At 44.4% G+C, this 13,979-nt stretch overlaps 2 protein-coding genes across 6 annotated transcripts; one reads left to right on the top strand and one right to left on the bottom strand.

Moving 5' to 3' along the window:
• Positions 1–305: 305 nt before the first annotated feature.
• serpinc1 (serpin peptidase inhibitor, clade C (antithrombin), member 1) lies at positions 306–5,217 on the top strand. 2 transcript variants are annotated; one of them, XM_023813322.2, is made up of 8 exons: positions 306–778; positions 1,588–1,963; positions 2,847–3,062; positions 3,155–3,292; positions 3,408–3,626; positions 4,038–4,212; positions 4,765–4,829; positions 4,930–5,217. In XM_023813322.2, exons 2-8 carry the CDS (start codon positions 1,592–1,594, stop codon positions 5,107–5,109), a joined length of 1,365 nt encoding a protein of 454 aa, XP_023669090.2. In that variant the 5' UTR covers positions 306–778; positions 1,588–1,591; the 3' UTR covers positions 5,110–5,217. The 2 variants fall into 2 exon arrangements, with proteins under 2 accessions (XP_023669090.2, XP_023669091.2); XM_023813323.2 differs by having other exon boundaries at positions 1,591–1,963.
• A 538-nt stretch (positions 5,218–5,755) lies between these two features.
• zbtb37 (zinc finger and BTB domain containing 37) lies at positions 5,756–13,253 on the bottom strand. Of its 4 annotated transcripts, none has more exons than XR_002838424.2 (5): positions 12,815–13,253; positions 11,600–12,553; positions 11,382–11,481; positions 9,411–10,060; positions 5,756–9,301 (listed from the first exon to the last, which is right to left on the bottom strand). XR_002838424.2 is itself a non-coding variant. In XM_023813174.2 (5 exons), exons 2-4 carry the CDS (start codon positions 12,535–12,537, stop codon positions 9,590–9,592), a joined length of 1,509 nt encoding a protein of 502 aa, XP_023668942.1. In that variant the 5' UTR covers positions 12,538–12,553; positions 12,815–13,253; the 3' UTR covers positions 5,756–9,301; positions 9,564–9,589. The 4 variants fall into 4 exon arrangements, 2 of the variants coding, with proteins under 2 accessions (XP_023668942.1, XP_023668940.1); XR_011982759.1 differs by having other exon boundaries at positions 5,756–8,413; positions 8,866–10,060; XM_023813174.2 differs by having other exon boundaries at positions 9,564–10,060.
• Between the last annotated feature and the right edge of the window lie 726 nt (positions 13,254–13,979).

Genomic DNA, 13,979 nt, shown 5'->3' on the forward strand with positions numbered 1-13,979 from the left:
TTAAATAACTGGTCTTGAGCCTGAAAGGCCTTGATTGGATGGGCGTGGCAACCTGCCTGTCACTTTACTTCAGCACCCGGATGGGTAAGGAGGAGTTAATGAATATTCAGTGGCTGGGATTTTAAGAAAAGTTGTAGATATATCATGCCATCTTTAAACTCAATTGGCTCCTTGCATCATTCTCTTTGTAGAAGTTACTCTCACTGTAAAAAGACAAAGGTGGAGCCCCCAGCCTTAAAGTTTAATAACCTTATTGGTTAAATACATGTTTTTATTTTTTTAAAAAAGTTGTTTGGTTGCTCTGTGTCTCTATCCCAGTCACCTAACAGATGTGTTTGGCAATGCTGCACTGTTTGCTGAGCTTTGGGCTAAAGGACAGAGCCCTCCCCAGGAGTTTGGTGCTCAGTTTCAGTAGGGGGACAGGGGGGGGCAGCAGCATGGTTTCCAGGAAAAATGTTTGTGCTTTGATAGACGTCTAAGCTCTAAAAACTTTCCTTGATCTTATTTGTTAGCTACACATTTGATGCTTATTTTCTATCAAAATGATTTTACTTAGTGTTTGTGAAGGCAAAAGCCATTCCTTTGGGTTGTGCATTTAGCAAGTGATCAATAGCTCAAAGGTAACTGAACTGTGTTGATCTGAGCAAATTATTCTCCCCAAAAGTCCCAGGATGCACCGCAGCGTACTGACCCATCTGCTTCTTAGTGCCTCTTTACCCTGCCTGACAGGCTGCTCTCTTCAAGCCCCATTTCTTACAGAATAAGTTATCGAATACAGGTAAGCTTGTGTTTGTGTTTTTTACTTTTTTCTGCTAAACCAATTCATTCTGGACTCGTAGTATTTTTTTTTTTGTTGAATTACAGTCTATGGGCACTTTTCATTTCAGAAAATCAACAGCATTGAACAATTTGCTTTACTCAAAATTAGAAGAAAACTCTGAAAATGAATTACTATTATAATGCATGAATTTCCCAAGATTTAATTGACTGTGAAGTAACTGATTCTGTAAATGATAATTATTTCGGAGATACATTTTATCTGAATAGTTAATTTGGTAATGATAGATGCCACATGATGACAGTTTATGTCGATGGGACCATTAATCGACATCTAGCTGCTGTTCCTGTGTATTTTGGCATTTGCAAAGCAGTGTGAATATGAACAGCAGGAGTCAGAGGTGTCTATTCCTCATTATTTTGGACAAGCAGCATATCTGATGACCCATGGCCTTCAAACAAATTATTTTGTGGTATATAAACAATAATGCGTGGGAAGCTGCTGTGTACATTGTTCTGAGCCTTGGTGCACCTTCTAAGCCACTCAGTTTTCAGATTCATTTCTGACAAAAGACTGAAGACATCACTACTGATCCTGGCATGCGTGTTAAATATAATTATACTGGTTCAGTAATTTGAAATCTTGCTGGTGACCATTTGGTTTAGCTTGGGCAACATGACAACTATTTGCTGTTTGTCCTAAAAATATTGACATTGTACTGACCTCTGTCTCTGCTGGAATCTCTGGCTGCTCTGGAATAGTATAGGAAGGTCGAATAACGATCATAGGCAGGGCTCTTCTTGGTCCAGCAGGATGAGTTGGCCTGTTGGCGTCTGGTCTCTGTGGCTTCTGTGCCTGGCGTCGGCCGTCCTGGGCCTTGTCGACATCTGTAACACCAAGCCCAAAAGCCTGAAGCTGGAGCCCATGTGTGTCCATCGCAAGCCCGAGTCTCCCGAAAAGGGCACGACACTGGAGCAGGGGCCCGACAAGGTTCCCAACGGCACCAACCCCCGGGTGTGGGAGCTGTCCAAGGCCAACAGCCGCTTCGCCCTCACCCTGTACGGGCACCTAGCACAGGCTAAGCCCAGCACCGCCAACATATTCATGTCCCCCCTCAGCATTTCCAATGCCTTCGCTATGACGAAGCTGGGCGCCTGCAACTCCACGCTGGAGCAGCTCATGAACGTAAGAGTTGGTGGCTCTGGGGTGACACCGCAGCTGGCATGGGGGGAAGTGGGTGCAAGCAACAGGAAGTCAACTACTCCCCACTCCACCCTACAATAGTAAAATGATTTGAGGGTGACCCAAATACAGCTAAACATCAGCAACACACTTCTGGGATTATGCCCAACTCACTCACAGTGTTGTGAAGTAACTAGTTACATGTAATGACATTACATAATGAAATTACAAAATAAATGTACAGACACTCCCTTAGGCTAGGCCATGATGTTTATTATGAACTGTATTAAAATGCATTTTCGCCTTACAATAGGTTTATCGGAACATAACCCCATTGTAACCTTGTAATCTGTTACAGTTAAAGAGGAAAAAATATGTAATATTAGTTACTAATCAAAATGTTGGTGATCATAAAGAGGTTACATCCAAATATATTCTTTGTAGAATATATCATTCTTTTTGTTTTGCATCTTTTTGCCATGTGGAAATACCATTTGGCATATTTCCAGACAATGTGGCTCAGCAAAGCCAGGATTGGCATTTTCAGCTTTATTGCCCACTTTAAAACATTTGTTAGAAAAAGTAATCAAATGCAATTATATATTACTTTGATGAAGTAATCAAAACACATACATTACTTATTACATTTTAAACAGGGTAACTAGTAACTATTACCTTTCAAAAGTAAACTTCCCAATCACTGTTCACTGTGATTATCTGTATGACAGGACATGCACAAAATGACTTTAAGCTTCTGGGATGTTTTGAAACTTTTTTCAATTGAGTATGTTACTACAGTAGCATTCTGGATGCATGTACAATGTCTTAGCTTCCATGCTACATCTGTACTAATCTTTAAATCTCATATCTAATCTGCCTCTTGCAGGTTTTTGAGTTTAGCTCTATCAAGGAGAAGACATCTGACCAGGTTCACTACTTTTTTGCTAAATTGAACTGCCAGATATATCGTAAAAAGCATGAATCCATTGAACTGGTCTCAGCTAACCGCCTGTTTGGGGAGAAGTCCTTCCTTATCAACGAAACCTATCAGAACATCAGTGAGCTTGTGTATGGAGCCAAAATGATGCCACTCAATTTCAAGGTCACTCATATCGCCATGACGCTTTCCTGTAAACAGACCGTTAGCGTTTTCACTGTACTTGACTGTAGCTCTTTTTACACCCTTCCCTCCAGGAGAAGCCAGAGTTATCACGGATGATAATCAATGAATGGATTTCCAATAAGACAGAGAATAAGATCCAGGAGACGCTTCCAGATGGGGCAATAGACTCCAATACAGTGCTAGTTCTGGTGAACACCATCTACTTTAAGGTGCTTAAAGAGAATTGGACCTCATCTGTTATCCTTTAGAGTCTGTAAGATGGCCCGTCTTGCCACTTTCAGAAGAGTGTCTTGTCATGTGGTTTGTGTCATGCTGTTCCTGCAGGGCCAATGGGAAAGGCAGTTTGATAAGGAGAACGTCTTCAAGACAGAATTTTTTGTTACCGAGTCACATTCTTGCCCCGTGTCCATGATGTACCAGGAGCACAAATTCTACTATAAGATGTTCAGTGAAGATAAGGTCCAAGTCCTTAGCCTTCCATACAAAGGTGGAGAAATTTCAATGGTTCTCATCCTGCCCAGAAAAGACACGCCACTGTCCGAGGTTGGTCTCCACCTTGTTACTGTCTGTCTTAGCTGAGTAAGCAAGACTATGATGTTATAGCATTTACATATAACCTTTCAGTTCCAAACAAAGGGGTGCAGATATAACTGATGATATAAGGAGAGGATGGAGAGCTGGAATGAATGAGTAACAAGGCAGAGGGGGTTTGATATCCAAGTTGGGCTTGATAACATCAACATGTAGAACTATGGTAGCAAGAAAATGTACTTCACTGAAGCTTACAGTCACAGGAACTCCTGCTATGAACCTTGCTTTGAAAAGTTGTTTCTGTATATCGCCATCCAGTATAATTCCAGGAGCTAATTAATGCAATATGATCATAAGTAAGCTGTTTTATATAGAACTGTTTTTCCTGGAAAATATATGAAATGTACAGTCTTGTGTTTTAAGATTGAGAGCAGCCTGCAGTTAAAGAAACTGTCTGGCTGGCTGGACGCCTTGGTGGAGACCAAGGTGTCCATTCAGATCCCGAGATTCCGCATAGAAGATGAGTTCACACTGAAGGAAAATCTTGAAGCACTGGGCCTGAAGGACCTCTTTGACCCGAGCCGGGCCAGCTTGCCAGGTATCTCATCCTTGAAAAACATTCCAAATATTAGCAATTTAATGATGCTGCTTTTCTAGGGCCACAGGGTTCAAGCAACTAGATGAGGCGGGACCAAGACATCTGATTGGTTGGACCCACTTCCTCTACAATATGACTGGTTATATCTCTGATCCAATCATTTTTTCGCTGCCCTCTGAACATTTTTGTGTAAAACTCCCATGAGCTTAATCATCATGGTTGTGATGTCATCTTCTTTAGCCCGGTGTGCTTGTTTATGAAAGAAATCTTTGGATATCCCATAAAACATTCTATAGGATAAAGATGTAAAACACTGTGCCCTACCTACTCAGGCGACTGATACCATCATTCATAGACAATGCAGTACACTCAAAATAATGAAGTTATTCACTAAACTCAGGTGGTTTGCATTCGTCCCCCCATGGATTCAGTGCCAGCATTTTGGCACTATGCCTTTATCAGTGTATCAGACTGATTATTTCATAAAACCTTCTAGACATTTTTTTTTTAATATCTAAGTGATGTTAACACCCAGCTTGGAAAATCTTTCAGGAATTGGTGGAGAAACGGAGAATAATCTCTACATCTCAGACGCTTTCCACAAGGCATTCTTGGAGGTACGTTCGTTGCTTGTTATTTAATATACCTCACACTGCAGGAGAAATTGTTATTTTTAGTGATATTTTGTTGACAGAACTACTTCTCTGCAAACTGTAGGTGAATGAGGAGGGCAGTAAGGCTGCAGCTACCACGGCTGTGGTGGCCGTTGGCCGCTCCATCAACTTCCAGCGGGAAGTCTTCATCGCCAACCGTCCCTTCCTCCTGCTGATCCGGATGTCCACCACCAACACCATCATATTCAATGGCCGCGTGGCCAACCCATGTGACCAGCTTTAGAAGGTGTGCTCCTCAGAGACGCCTACAGGGGGCGGAGCCTGTCATTGCCGCAGGGCTCACAAGAGAAAGATATGTTTGTATGTTGTTGTGTTGTGCTCCTCAAATAAATTGACCAAAATCCCTCTCTGCTTGCCCTGGTGTTCATGCACGTTATGATCGCTCCTTAAAAAAGATGCTACTGCCACTTGAGTTAAAGGTTTCTTGGCAGTGGTGGCTTGATGGTTAGGGTAGTGCACTTGTAATTGAAAGATTGCAGGTTCGAATCCCCCACCAGCAAGTCACCACTGAGGTACCCTGAGCAAGGTACCGTCCCCAAGCACTGCTCCCCGGGCGCTGAATTAGCTGCCCCCTGCTATGTCACGAAAGTCACATACTGTATGGGTCAAATGCAGAGGTCACATTTCGTTGTTGCGCACTGTGTGCTGTGGTGTGTTGACAATAACCACTGATCACTAAGTTCTAAATTCTTCCTAATTTGTTAAACGAAATGCAAGAAAGTGTTAATTGATTTTACCATGATGAGTCCTATACCACAGAAACCTATAAACTATGTGACCCCTGTCATCCATTATAAGAAAAAAAGTATCCATTATAACTGCCAACTATGCAAAAACATACTTCATAAAGACAGACATCAAGAACTCCATTTGTGACATTTTCAAACCATTTTATTGGTTTTATGTAACATATGGCAAAATCAAACAATGGATTTATCACTCCTTAAATATACTACACTTTCCTTCACAGTAACACGTAAAGTGCTTTGCTTTAGGAAATATTTCATTTATATCTATGTAACAGTAAGTACTGTGAGCAGTTATTCACACTCCATAAAGTGTAGCACAACCATGACTATTAGCTATAAAACTTAAATGTCCCTCCAACCATGACCCACCTATAACCACTGATACAGCACATTATAAGTGCACTGAATGAATCAATGAATAATAAAAATGTCATGAAAACCTCTAAACTCAAGTGCTAAATGATTCCCAAGGAGAGAATTTCATATAAAACTAATTTTTCATGTTGTTAGTTGGAGCTACTAGATATTACATTTTGCCTTTATTTTAAATCTCAGATGATGTTTAAGTACAATTTATTCAGGCAATCGGTTTCAATAGTTTCTTCATTTGAAACCTGTGCTGTTCAGTATAAACTAAAACGTTCAGTAACACAAACAATATTACTCTTGGTAATGTATTTGGTAAGTTCTGGAAATGCACCAAAAATATCTGAAACACAACTTTGATTGTAATGCTTCTTCACAAATCCATCCATTTTCTGAAACTACTTAATCCTATTCAGGGTCATGGATGCTATGAGCACAAAGCAGGGAACAACCCAGGATGGGAGCAGCAGCCCATCACAGGGACACCTATGGGCAATTTGGTAACTCCAATTAGCCTCAGCATGTTTTTGGACTGTGGGGGAATACCAGAGGAAACCCCACGATGACACGGGGAGAACATGCAAACTCCACACACATGGAACCAGGGCAGAGACCCAGGTCCCAGGGGTGTTAGACGACAGTGCTAAGCACTAAAATGCTATAAAAGGGAAATATATTACTGCAGATAATTTTCATTAAAAAATAACTAAGAAAGTAAACAACATGACCGAAACGTGTGAATATTTTTGTTTGCAATACCATTGTAGCCCTGTGACTCTGCACATGCATCCCAGCACAGATATTCCTGTTTAGCTTTTTGCACCTAAAGGGAAAAATTATGATACTGAATTTTGTTCTGTCAATAACCAAAACATACATATTTTGATTTCACTACAAACCAGGGTCTCAGATATAAGTTTCACTATATATTGTACCACATACTGGTGACTGGGGAAGCACAAACACCAGCTTCCCTGGGTCCGAATGCCCTCTTTTTTCACACATGTAATTAATTTTTGTACAAAAGGCAAATCTGCACCCATTTGGCAAAATAGTAACAACAATGATAAACTTCAACATCTTCAAAGACAGCATGCTGACCTTGACTGGTCCCTTAATAGCTCACATTAATGTCTCCATCTTGGCCTGGATAATAATCAGATTGTGTTTTATGAATGAAATGTACATTAAATTATAAAAAAGGATGTTTATGTGTGTACTGGATCATTTAATCAAATATCTATGACTAGACTCAGGATGTCTGAGTAAAATACAAACATCCACAAGGTCAGTGACCAACATGCTTCAATAAACTGTATAACATGTAACATTACCCACACTGTTTATCACAGAATAATATTATTTCTGAATATTTTTTTCAAAGAACACTTCTTTGAAACCACGTGTATCTTTATGCTCACGTAGGGAAATATGAAGATTACTACCAGACCTATACATAGGAGTAAAAAAAATGCATAAACCTGTTATCAGCTACTGCTGAACACCTGTAATTTGTGCAGACAGAGGTATGTAAAGCGAAGGTGGAAATCTGCTGGTTTGAGTATAACTGAGGTTGAGATTAGCTATGTTGAGGGTAGCTGAGTTGCAGATCACCCATGTTGGGTGTAGCTGAGGTTGCGACTGGCTGTGTTGGGTGTAGCTGAGGCTGAGATTGGCTGTGTTGGGTGTATTGCGGCTGAGATTGGCTGTGTTGGGTGTAGCTGAGGTTGAAATTGGCTGTGTTGGGTGCAGCTGAGGTTGAAATTGGCTGTGTTGGATGTAGTTGAGGTTGATATTGGCTGTGTTGGGTGCAGCTGAGGAGATCAGTTGTGTTGGCCATAGTTGAGGTGGATATTGGCTGTGTTGGGTACAGTTGAGGTGGAGATAACCTGTGAGCGACTGCATGTAACAAAACACCCTATAAAATCAGTAGCCGTTTTAAAACTTGCATTCAAGCAAAGAATCCCAGGGGTGTAAATTCACAGCTCAGAGTATAAAAACTGCAGTACATTAGTCACCGGCTACATTTGCTTTTTTCAGAAAATTTCTGCTCGCAAAATGACAAGTACAAGAAGTACAAATACAAATGTACTACTTACGTAAATTATACATAATCTCAGTATTTCTGGAGTCATTTAAAAATCAAGATCTGTAATGAAGTGTTAAATATTGTCGTTTTAGTTTACGAGTGTTTCTAGGAGTTACAGAATAATGTTATTTTCTTGGCGAACAAGGCTTGCTGAGATGTTGCCCATGTCTCCGCATTCCTGGAAGCCCTGAATCCTTGATCCACAGATCCCCTTCCAAGCACCATGCACGGCTTCCCTGTACAAGCAGTTCATTAATTTGTGAAGCGATGACTTTGATGGGTACTTTGTGGTTTGGTCTGTTTCCACATGTGTTACTCAAGCTCTGAGAAACACACAGACACAGTTTAGTCAGAATGTATGAAAAGATCCTAAAACAGTCATATGTATGTAGGGAAAAAAGGACCGTGAGGAAATATAAAATCTCCACACAAAAGTCCGTCAAGTGCGTGTATTACTACACCTGTGCTATGGCCGTAATATGCGCTAACAGTCATAAAGTAGCTTATCTACAGGTCGATATTGTGTTTCTTGTTCTCTGAAGAGTAAACATTCAGCAGCGGATTTGGGAAACCATGAGAGAGTATATTCATGTATAAATACCCTGGCTAACTAGTATACGGCTAATGAAAGTCTGAAAAGTGTCTGAAATGGACAAGGATTAGAGTGTACGCCTCCCCCTCCCAGCTGGCTGTAGATGGTACAGCCCATACTCATTTACGCTAGCTGCTCTGTCACAGCATGTGCGAGTTGCTTGAGGAAACATGTTTGACTAACCTGAAGCAGATAAAACTGCTTTCCAAAGTTTGATCATCCAGATTGTCTTCATGCTAAATTTGTTCCCACTAATTAACGGGTTCATTTTAAACTTGAGTCTCGTACCTGACACACAAGGATTTCTCACTGTTATAAAAGGCAGGGGCGAACACCAACTGACCTAATCTGACCTGGCTTGCATCTACAAATATTCAAAATTCATGGTAAACTGGAAAAAAAACATTGTTTATAGGATAGTGTAAGGTAACTTGATAGAGGCATTAATGTGTTTGGTTGGCAAGCCAACGGCAGGCATCTCTAAGCGAGCACTTTGCCGAGCAGCCGGTTGGTCCTTTGAGAAAGTCCTCTCAGCTCCTCAATGCTGAGCACCATCAATCTTCCTGGGTCTCTGCCTTTGGTTCCGGTCCACAAGCCTCCACCTCCATAGGTCCCTACACTGTCAGAGAAAAGGGTACAGCCCAGGTGCAATTTTGTACCCCAATTTACGAACAACATGAATGCACCTCCAATGGTACAAAAATGCTCCTCAGAGTCCATTTCTCTACCTTAAAATGCCTACAGTTAGGCATTGGCAAACTCTTGAAGGTACAGCCCCAGTGAGAAGTAATTGTACCCCTCATTGGTACAAATTGGTAGTTTTTTTTCTGACGGTGTGTCAAAACAAATCGAAGGGAAAAAAGGTGACCCAGACCACCCACCACATCATGGTGTTGACATCCTTCTATCAGTCGGGTCCCGTGGTGGAAACGGAGGCCCCCCCGCCCCCGCCGGAGCCCTCGGGCTCCTCACGACCAGGGGAGTCATCCCCCCGGGGGCCGGCCTGCGTGGTGGTCTCAGGCGAGGCACTGTGTGGACCGCGGGCTGGGTGGTTCTTACGAAGGTGCTGGTTTAAGATGGCTTGGAAGGGGAAGCTCTTGCCACAAACGTGGCAGTGGAAGGGTTTGTTGCCCGTGTGCTTGCGGATGTGGTACTCCAGCTGGTCCTTGCGCGTGTACTTCTTGCCGCAGATGCGGCAGGCGAATGGCGTGATGCCCATGTGCAGCCGCATGTGCCGGTCCAGGCTGCCCTTCTGGTTGAAGGACTTGCAGCAGTAGATGCAGGTGAGCCGTGGGTTGTAGCGGAACCAGGGGTCGCCAACCTGCTCACGCAGGTACTCTTCATACCCCCCGCCGTCGTACGCTGCCTGTTCCTCGCCCTGGGGGGCAGCGGGAGAGATGCCGTGATTTCGTTGCACTTCATGCAATGCACATCCGGTACCCGTGAGAATAATGCACAGATGAGTGCCGCTTGCTCGAGGGATTCACGCCTAGGTGCACTCAGTGACAAAAAAAAGTTAAGCACCCAGAAGATATGTTCTGATTTGGATGTAGTTTGGTACACGTGCAGACCACCGATGGGCATGTAAATGATTCGATTTGCAAGTAGCTGGCATGTTTAGTCACCAGACACAGAGGATGCCTCGTAGACGCATTACACAGCATTACCAGCACGTGACAGAGTTTGATAGGGGTCTCATTGTGGGTTTGCATGAGGCCAGGTGGTCTAATCGTGCAATTGCCCAGCATGTGGGGCATGCAGATGTGACAGTTGCCCCATGTTGGAACCAATGGGCACATGAGGGCTCCCACACACGTCGTGAAGGTTCCAGTCACCAAAGACAGACCAAGGAAGGATCGTCGTATCACAAACATTACAGAGCCCTATGACATCTGCACCCGCCATCCGGACATAGGTATTGGACTCTCTACAGCACCCGGTGGCATCCTGCACCGTTTCTCAACAACTGGCATCAGCCGGACTATGGGTTCACCGTCCCATGCGTAGGCTGGCGTTAATACCAGCGCAGAGACGGCTGCGTTTCTGTGGTGCCAAAACTCAGGGTCATGGAGTGGTGACGAGTGGCATCGTATCATATTCATCGATGAATCGCGGTTCTGCATTACCATGGATGACCGTCGTGTGCGCATATGGCAGCACTGAGAGGAGAGAACCAATCCTGCCGGCGTTACTCCTGGCATCATGGTGTGGGAGCCATAGGGTATGACTTCAGGTCATCTGTCATCATCATATTGCCACATGTATCCAGACCCGGGGGTGCCACATCCTACTGACATGGGACCAGCAGTGTGCCCATACTGCCAACTCTGTTGTCCATTTGATCTGATATTATAATCATTGCGATACAGTCACATGACCTTATACCACGTGCAGGTTCATTTAATTTCCACCACTCCGTTTCGGTGCTTAACTTTTTTTGTCACTGAGTGTATTTATGTCTTACTAATAAATGGCCATGTTTACACAATTGACTCCCATATTACAATTAGCAGAGGCTAATGCACCCCCCCCCCCCCGACAAAACCGAAGAAGAAAAAGCAGACGATGCAATGAAATAATAAGCAAAAAAAAAATCTGCTCATTTTGCAGGGACACGACTGCAATGTTTCTTGGAAGTTCCACTTTCTCAGCCACACACACACACACACACACACACACGCTTGGAGATGGTCACTTACCTGCGAGGTGGGGTGGCTCTGATCGTCACCCCTCCCCGGAGACTCTGCCTTGGCCCTGTGCCGTTCGGCCTTCTCCGCCACGCTGCCTGTCGGGCTGAATCTGCCGCGGGGGTGGGAGAGTGAGCTTCCGCAGCGAGGGAACACGTGACCTTATCACCGTAACATGGCACATGTTCATTTAAACGAGCTAAACAGGTCAGTGCGAGAGCCGTACGCACCTCTCCGTCTCACGGAGGCTGCTGGTGGGCTGATGGGAGTTCCTGCTCCCAGAAGGCTGTGCGTTGAAGCCCTCCTGCACCCACACCCTGTGCCCCGTCCTTTTTGGGGCGCCTTCCTCGGCACCACCCTCACTGCCTGTGAGAGGAGCCTCCGCCCCAGTCCAGTCCTCCAGGCTCTCGGTCTTGATGCGGACGGCGCCCCCGTCGGCCTCAGGCCCTGCCTCCACGTACCACTGCCCTGACTGGTTTATCCGCAGGAAGGGCTCCTCTGAGCCCCCATGACCTCCGGTGCCCGGCTCACTGTGCTCTATCACCTGGGGGCTCATCGACTCCCCGGGGGGGCTCACCTCACACACCTCCGTCTGCTCCTGAATATCACTAATAGCATCTCTACAGCTCCACGCATCCCCGGCCTGGGGGGTGTTTTGGCCGGGGCTCAGAGGCTGGGTCCCAGCCCTGACTTCCCCTCTTCTTCCAGACCCTGGAGCCCGAGCCTCACCGCCGTGAACCTGGCCCCGGACCCCCAGCCCCTTCTCCACATCGGCCAGGCTGAGTGTGAAATGCACGCCCTCCAGGATCTGGGTGCACCGGTCGATGATGTGCTGCATCTGCAGGAAGCTGGCCGCCGTCAGGTAGCTGATGATGTCGGCCAGCCGCAGTCGTAGGCGGCCCGTGTAGCAGAAGGACAGCAGCTGCTCGAATACACACGGGTTGCGGATCACCGATATGGACACGGTGCTCATCTCGCCCAGCGACATGTGGTCCCGGAAGTACGGCGAGCTAGCAGCCAGGACCACCTTGTGGGCACGGAAGCTCTGTCCCTGCACATTCACCACTATGTCGCACAGCCGGCCCTGTATGCGCAGCTGGTTCAGGTGGGACAGCACAGAGTTACTGAAATCCGGGATATCCAGCTGCACGCTGCTCGTCTGCTCCATCCCAGCGTGGCTTCACCTGCTCAAAGACAGTGGTTACAGTCTGAGAAATGGCCTATGTCCTGAAACATTCTGCTGTGCTCCTAGTCTACACCTACCTACAATACTACCTGAGATACCGAGATTTAAACCTGCAGCAGTGATAAGTACGGTCCATATACCGCAGTTTCCTTGGCAAAAACAAATGATCTAATTATCTTAAAACAGTCCGACTCATTTTCACGAATACAAAAGTTGTTAGCTGACTTGGTGGAATCAGAAAATGGTTTTAAAAACTTACTTGGACACAGGCTGATGAAACACTGAATACCGTCAGCTGGGGTATACTGGCTGCCCGTTTGACAGCTGGACATCAGCAAACGCCTCGCCGTTTAAAGCCAACTTCTACGCATTCTTGTCTCGTAGTTTCTTTTTCTGACATTTTAAAAGTTAACGCATAGCGCTGCGTTATGATTACAAGGCGGTGAAATCGCATTAGTGCACAACTGACATGATCCCGAGCCTAGCTGATCTTACTATTTCCATATACGGGGAGGAGCCCGGTTAACGCCAAGCAATAACAGCAATCAATCCTGACTGTCATTTAGACATGGTCCCATGCATTGTGAGGAACATAACACAAGAGACTACAAATAGTGTCCATAAAATCCATAATAATTTTTACTTCTTTTGCCTCGCATACTTTCATCGCTGTGCCTGGGTCAAAATACAATAGAAGACGTTGGCTAACCCGACGCCTGGATACTCTGGGAAAAGTAGTTCTTTCCCAACACTAACACTGTAACAAAGAACTGCCGTCGTTGAACTTGAACTCATAATCCCGTCATGCACTGCCCGCAGTCAATGCGCAGCACGGGATGACAGAGAGATTGGTGGGTCTGCTCAACTTTTAACAAGTGCTTCTTAGTATCGCATATAGTGTCAGCGATGACAGATTTTGATGCGTGTAATACCAGTTACAAGCTTTAGAACCCGACTCTGCTTTTGACGGCGAGAGAAATTTTACGCATTGAAAAATGAACATTGAACAATGGTTATATTAAAAATGGTTTCATTCCTTAATTTTCCTAATTTGCATATCCGGCATGCAGTAAAATATGAAATTTTCCTTATGTATGATTGTATGTTTATATCTATGCATGTATGCATGCATGCATGGTTTGAAGCCTGACAAGAGCCGTCATTATTCCATCCTGCGACCACAAAAAGGCCACTTATTAATCATTTATTGCTATCAGTATGTTTATATTATCTACTTCATTTTCTAGTACTCTTATAAATCTGCAGAATACATTAATTATAATATTTCCAAGCCTATCATGATAAAACTGTGAAAGTCGTATAATGGATAAACTGTACTTCTGTTACGTATGTCAGCTAATATTAAATTTAAAGTGCCATTGGAATATTAAGCCACAAAGTGGCGCTGCGTTAGCATAAATCTC

Source organism: Paramormyrops kingsleyae, chromosome 15 (assembly GCF_048594095.1).
Source record: "Paramormyrops kingsleyae isolate MSU_618 chromosome 15, PKINGS_0.4, whole genome shotgun sequence".
Taxonomy (NCBI): Eukaryota; Metazoa; Chordata; class Actinopteri; order Osteoglossiformes; family Mormyridae; genus Paramormyrops; species Paramormyrops kingsleyae.

Excerpts from the sequence above, each read along its gene's own strand:
- serpinc1 (XM_023813322.2), top strand. The coding sequence starts at position 1,592 with ATGAGTTGGCCTGTTGGCGTCTGGTCTCTGTGGCTTCTGTGCCTGGCG. Across the intron at positions 1,964-2,846 it reads CGCTGGAGCAGCTCATGAAC|GTTTTTGAGTTTAGCTCTAT; the intron begins GTAAGAGTTGGT and ends TGCCTCTTGCAG. Across the intron at positions 3,293-3,407 it reads TGAACACCATCTACTTTAAG|GGCCAATGGGAAAGGCAGTT; the intron begins GTGCTTAAAGAG and ends CTGTTCCTGCAG.
- zbtb37 (XM_023813174.2), bottom strand. The coding sequence starts at position 12,537 with ATGGAGCAGACGAGCAGCGTGCAGCTGGATATCCCGGATTTCAGTAAC. Across the intron at positions 11,482-11,599 it reads AGCCTCCGTGAGACGGAGAG|ATTCAGCCCGACAGGCAGCG; the intron begins GTGCGTACGGCT and ends CCCCCGCGGCAG. Across the intron at positions 10,061-11,381 it reads AGAGCCACCCCACCTCGCAG|GGCGAGGAACAGGCAGCGTA; the intron begins GTAAGTGACCAT and ends GCTGCCCCCCAG.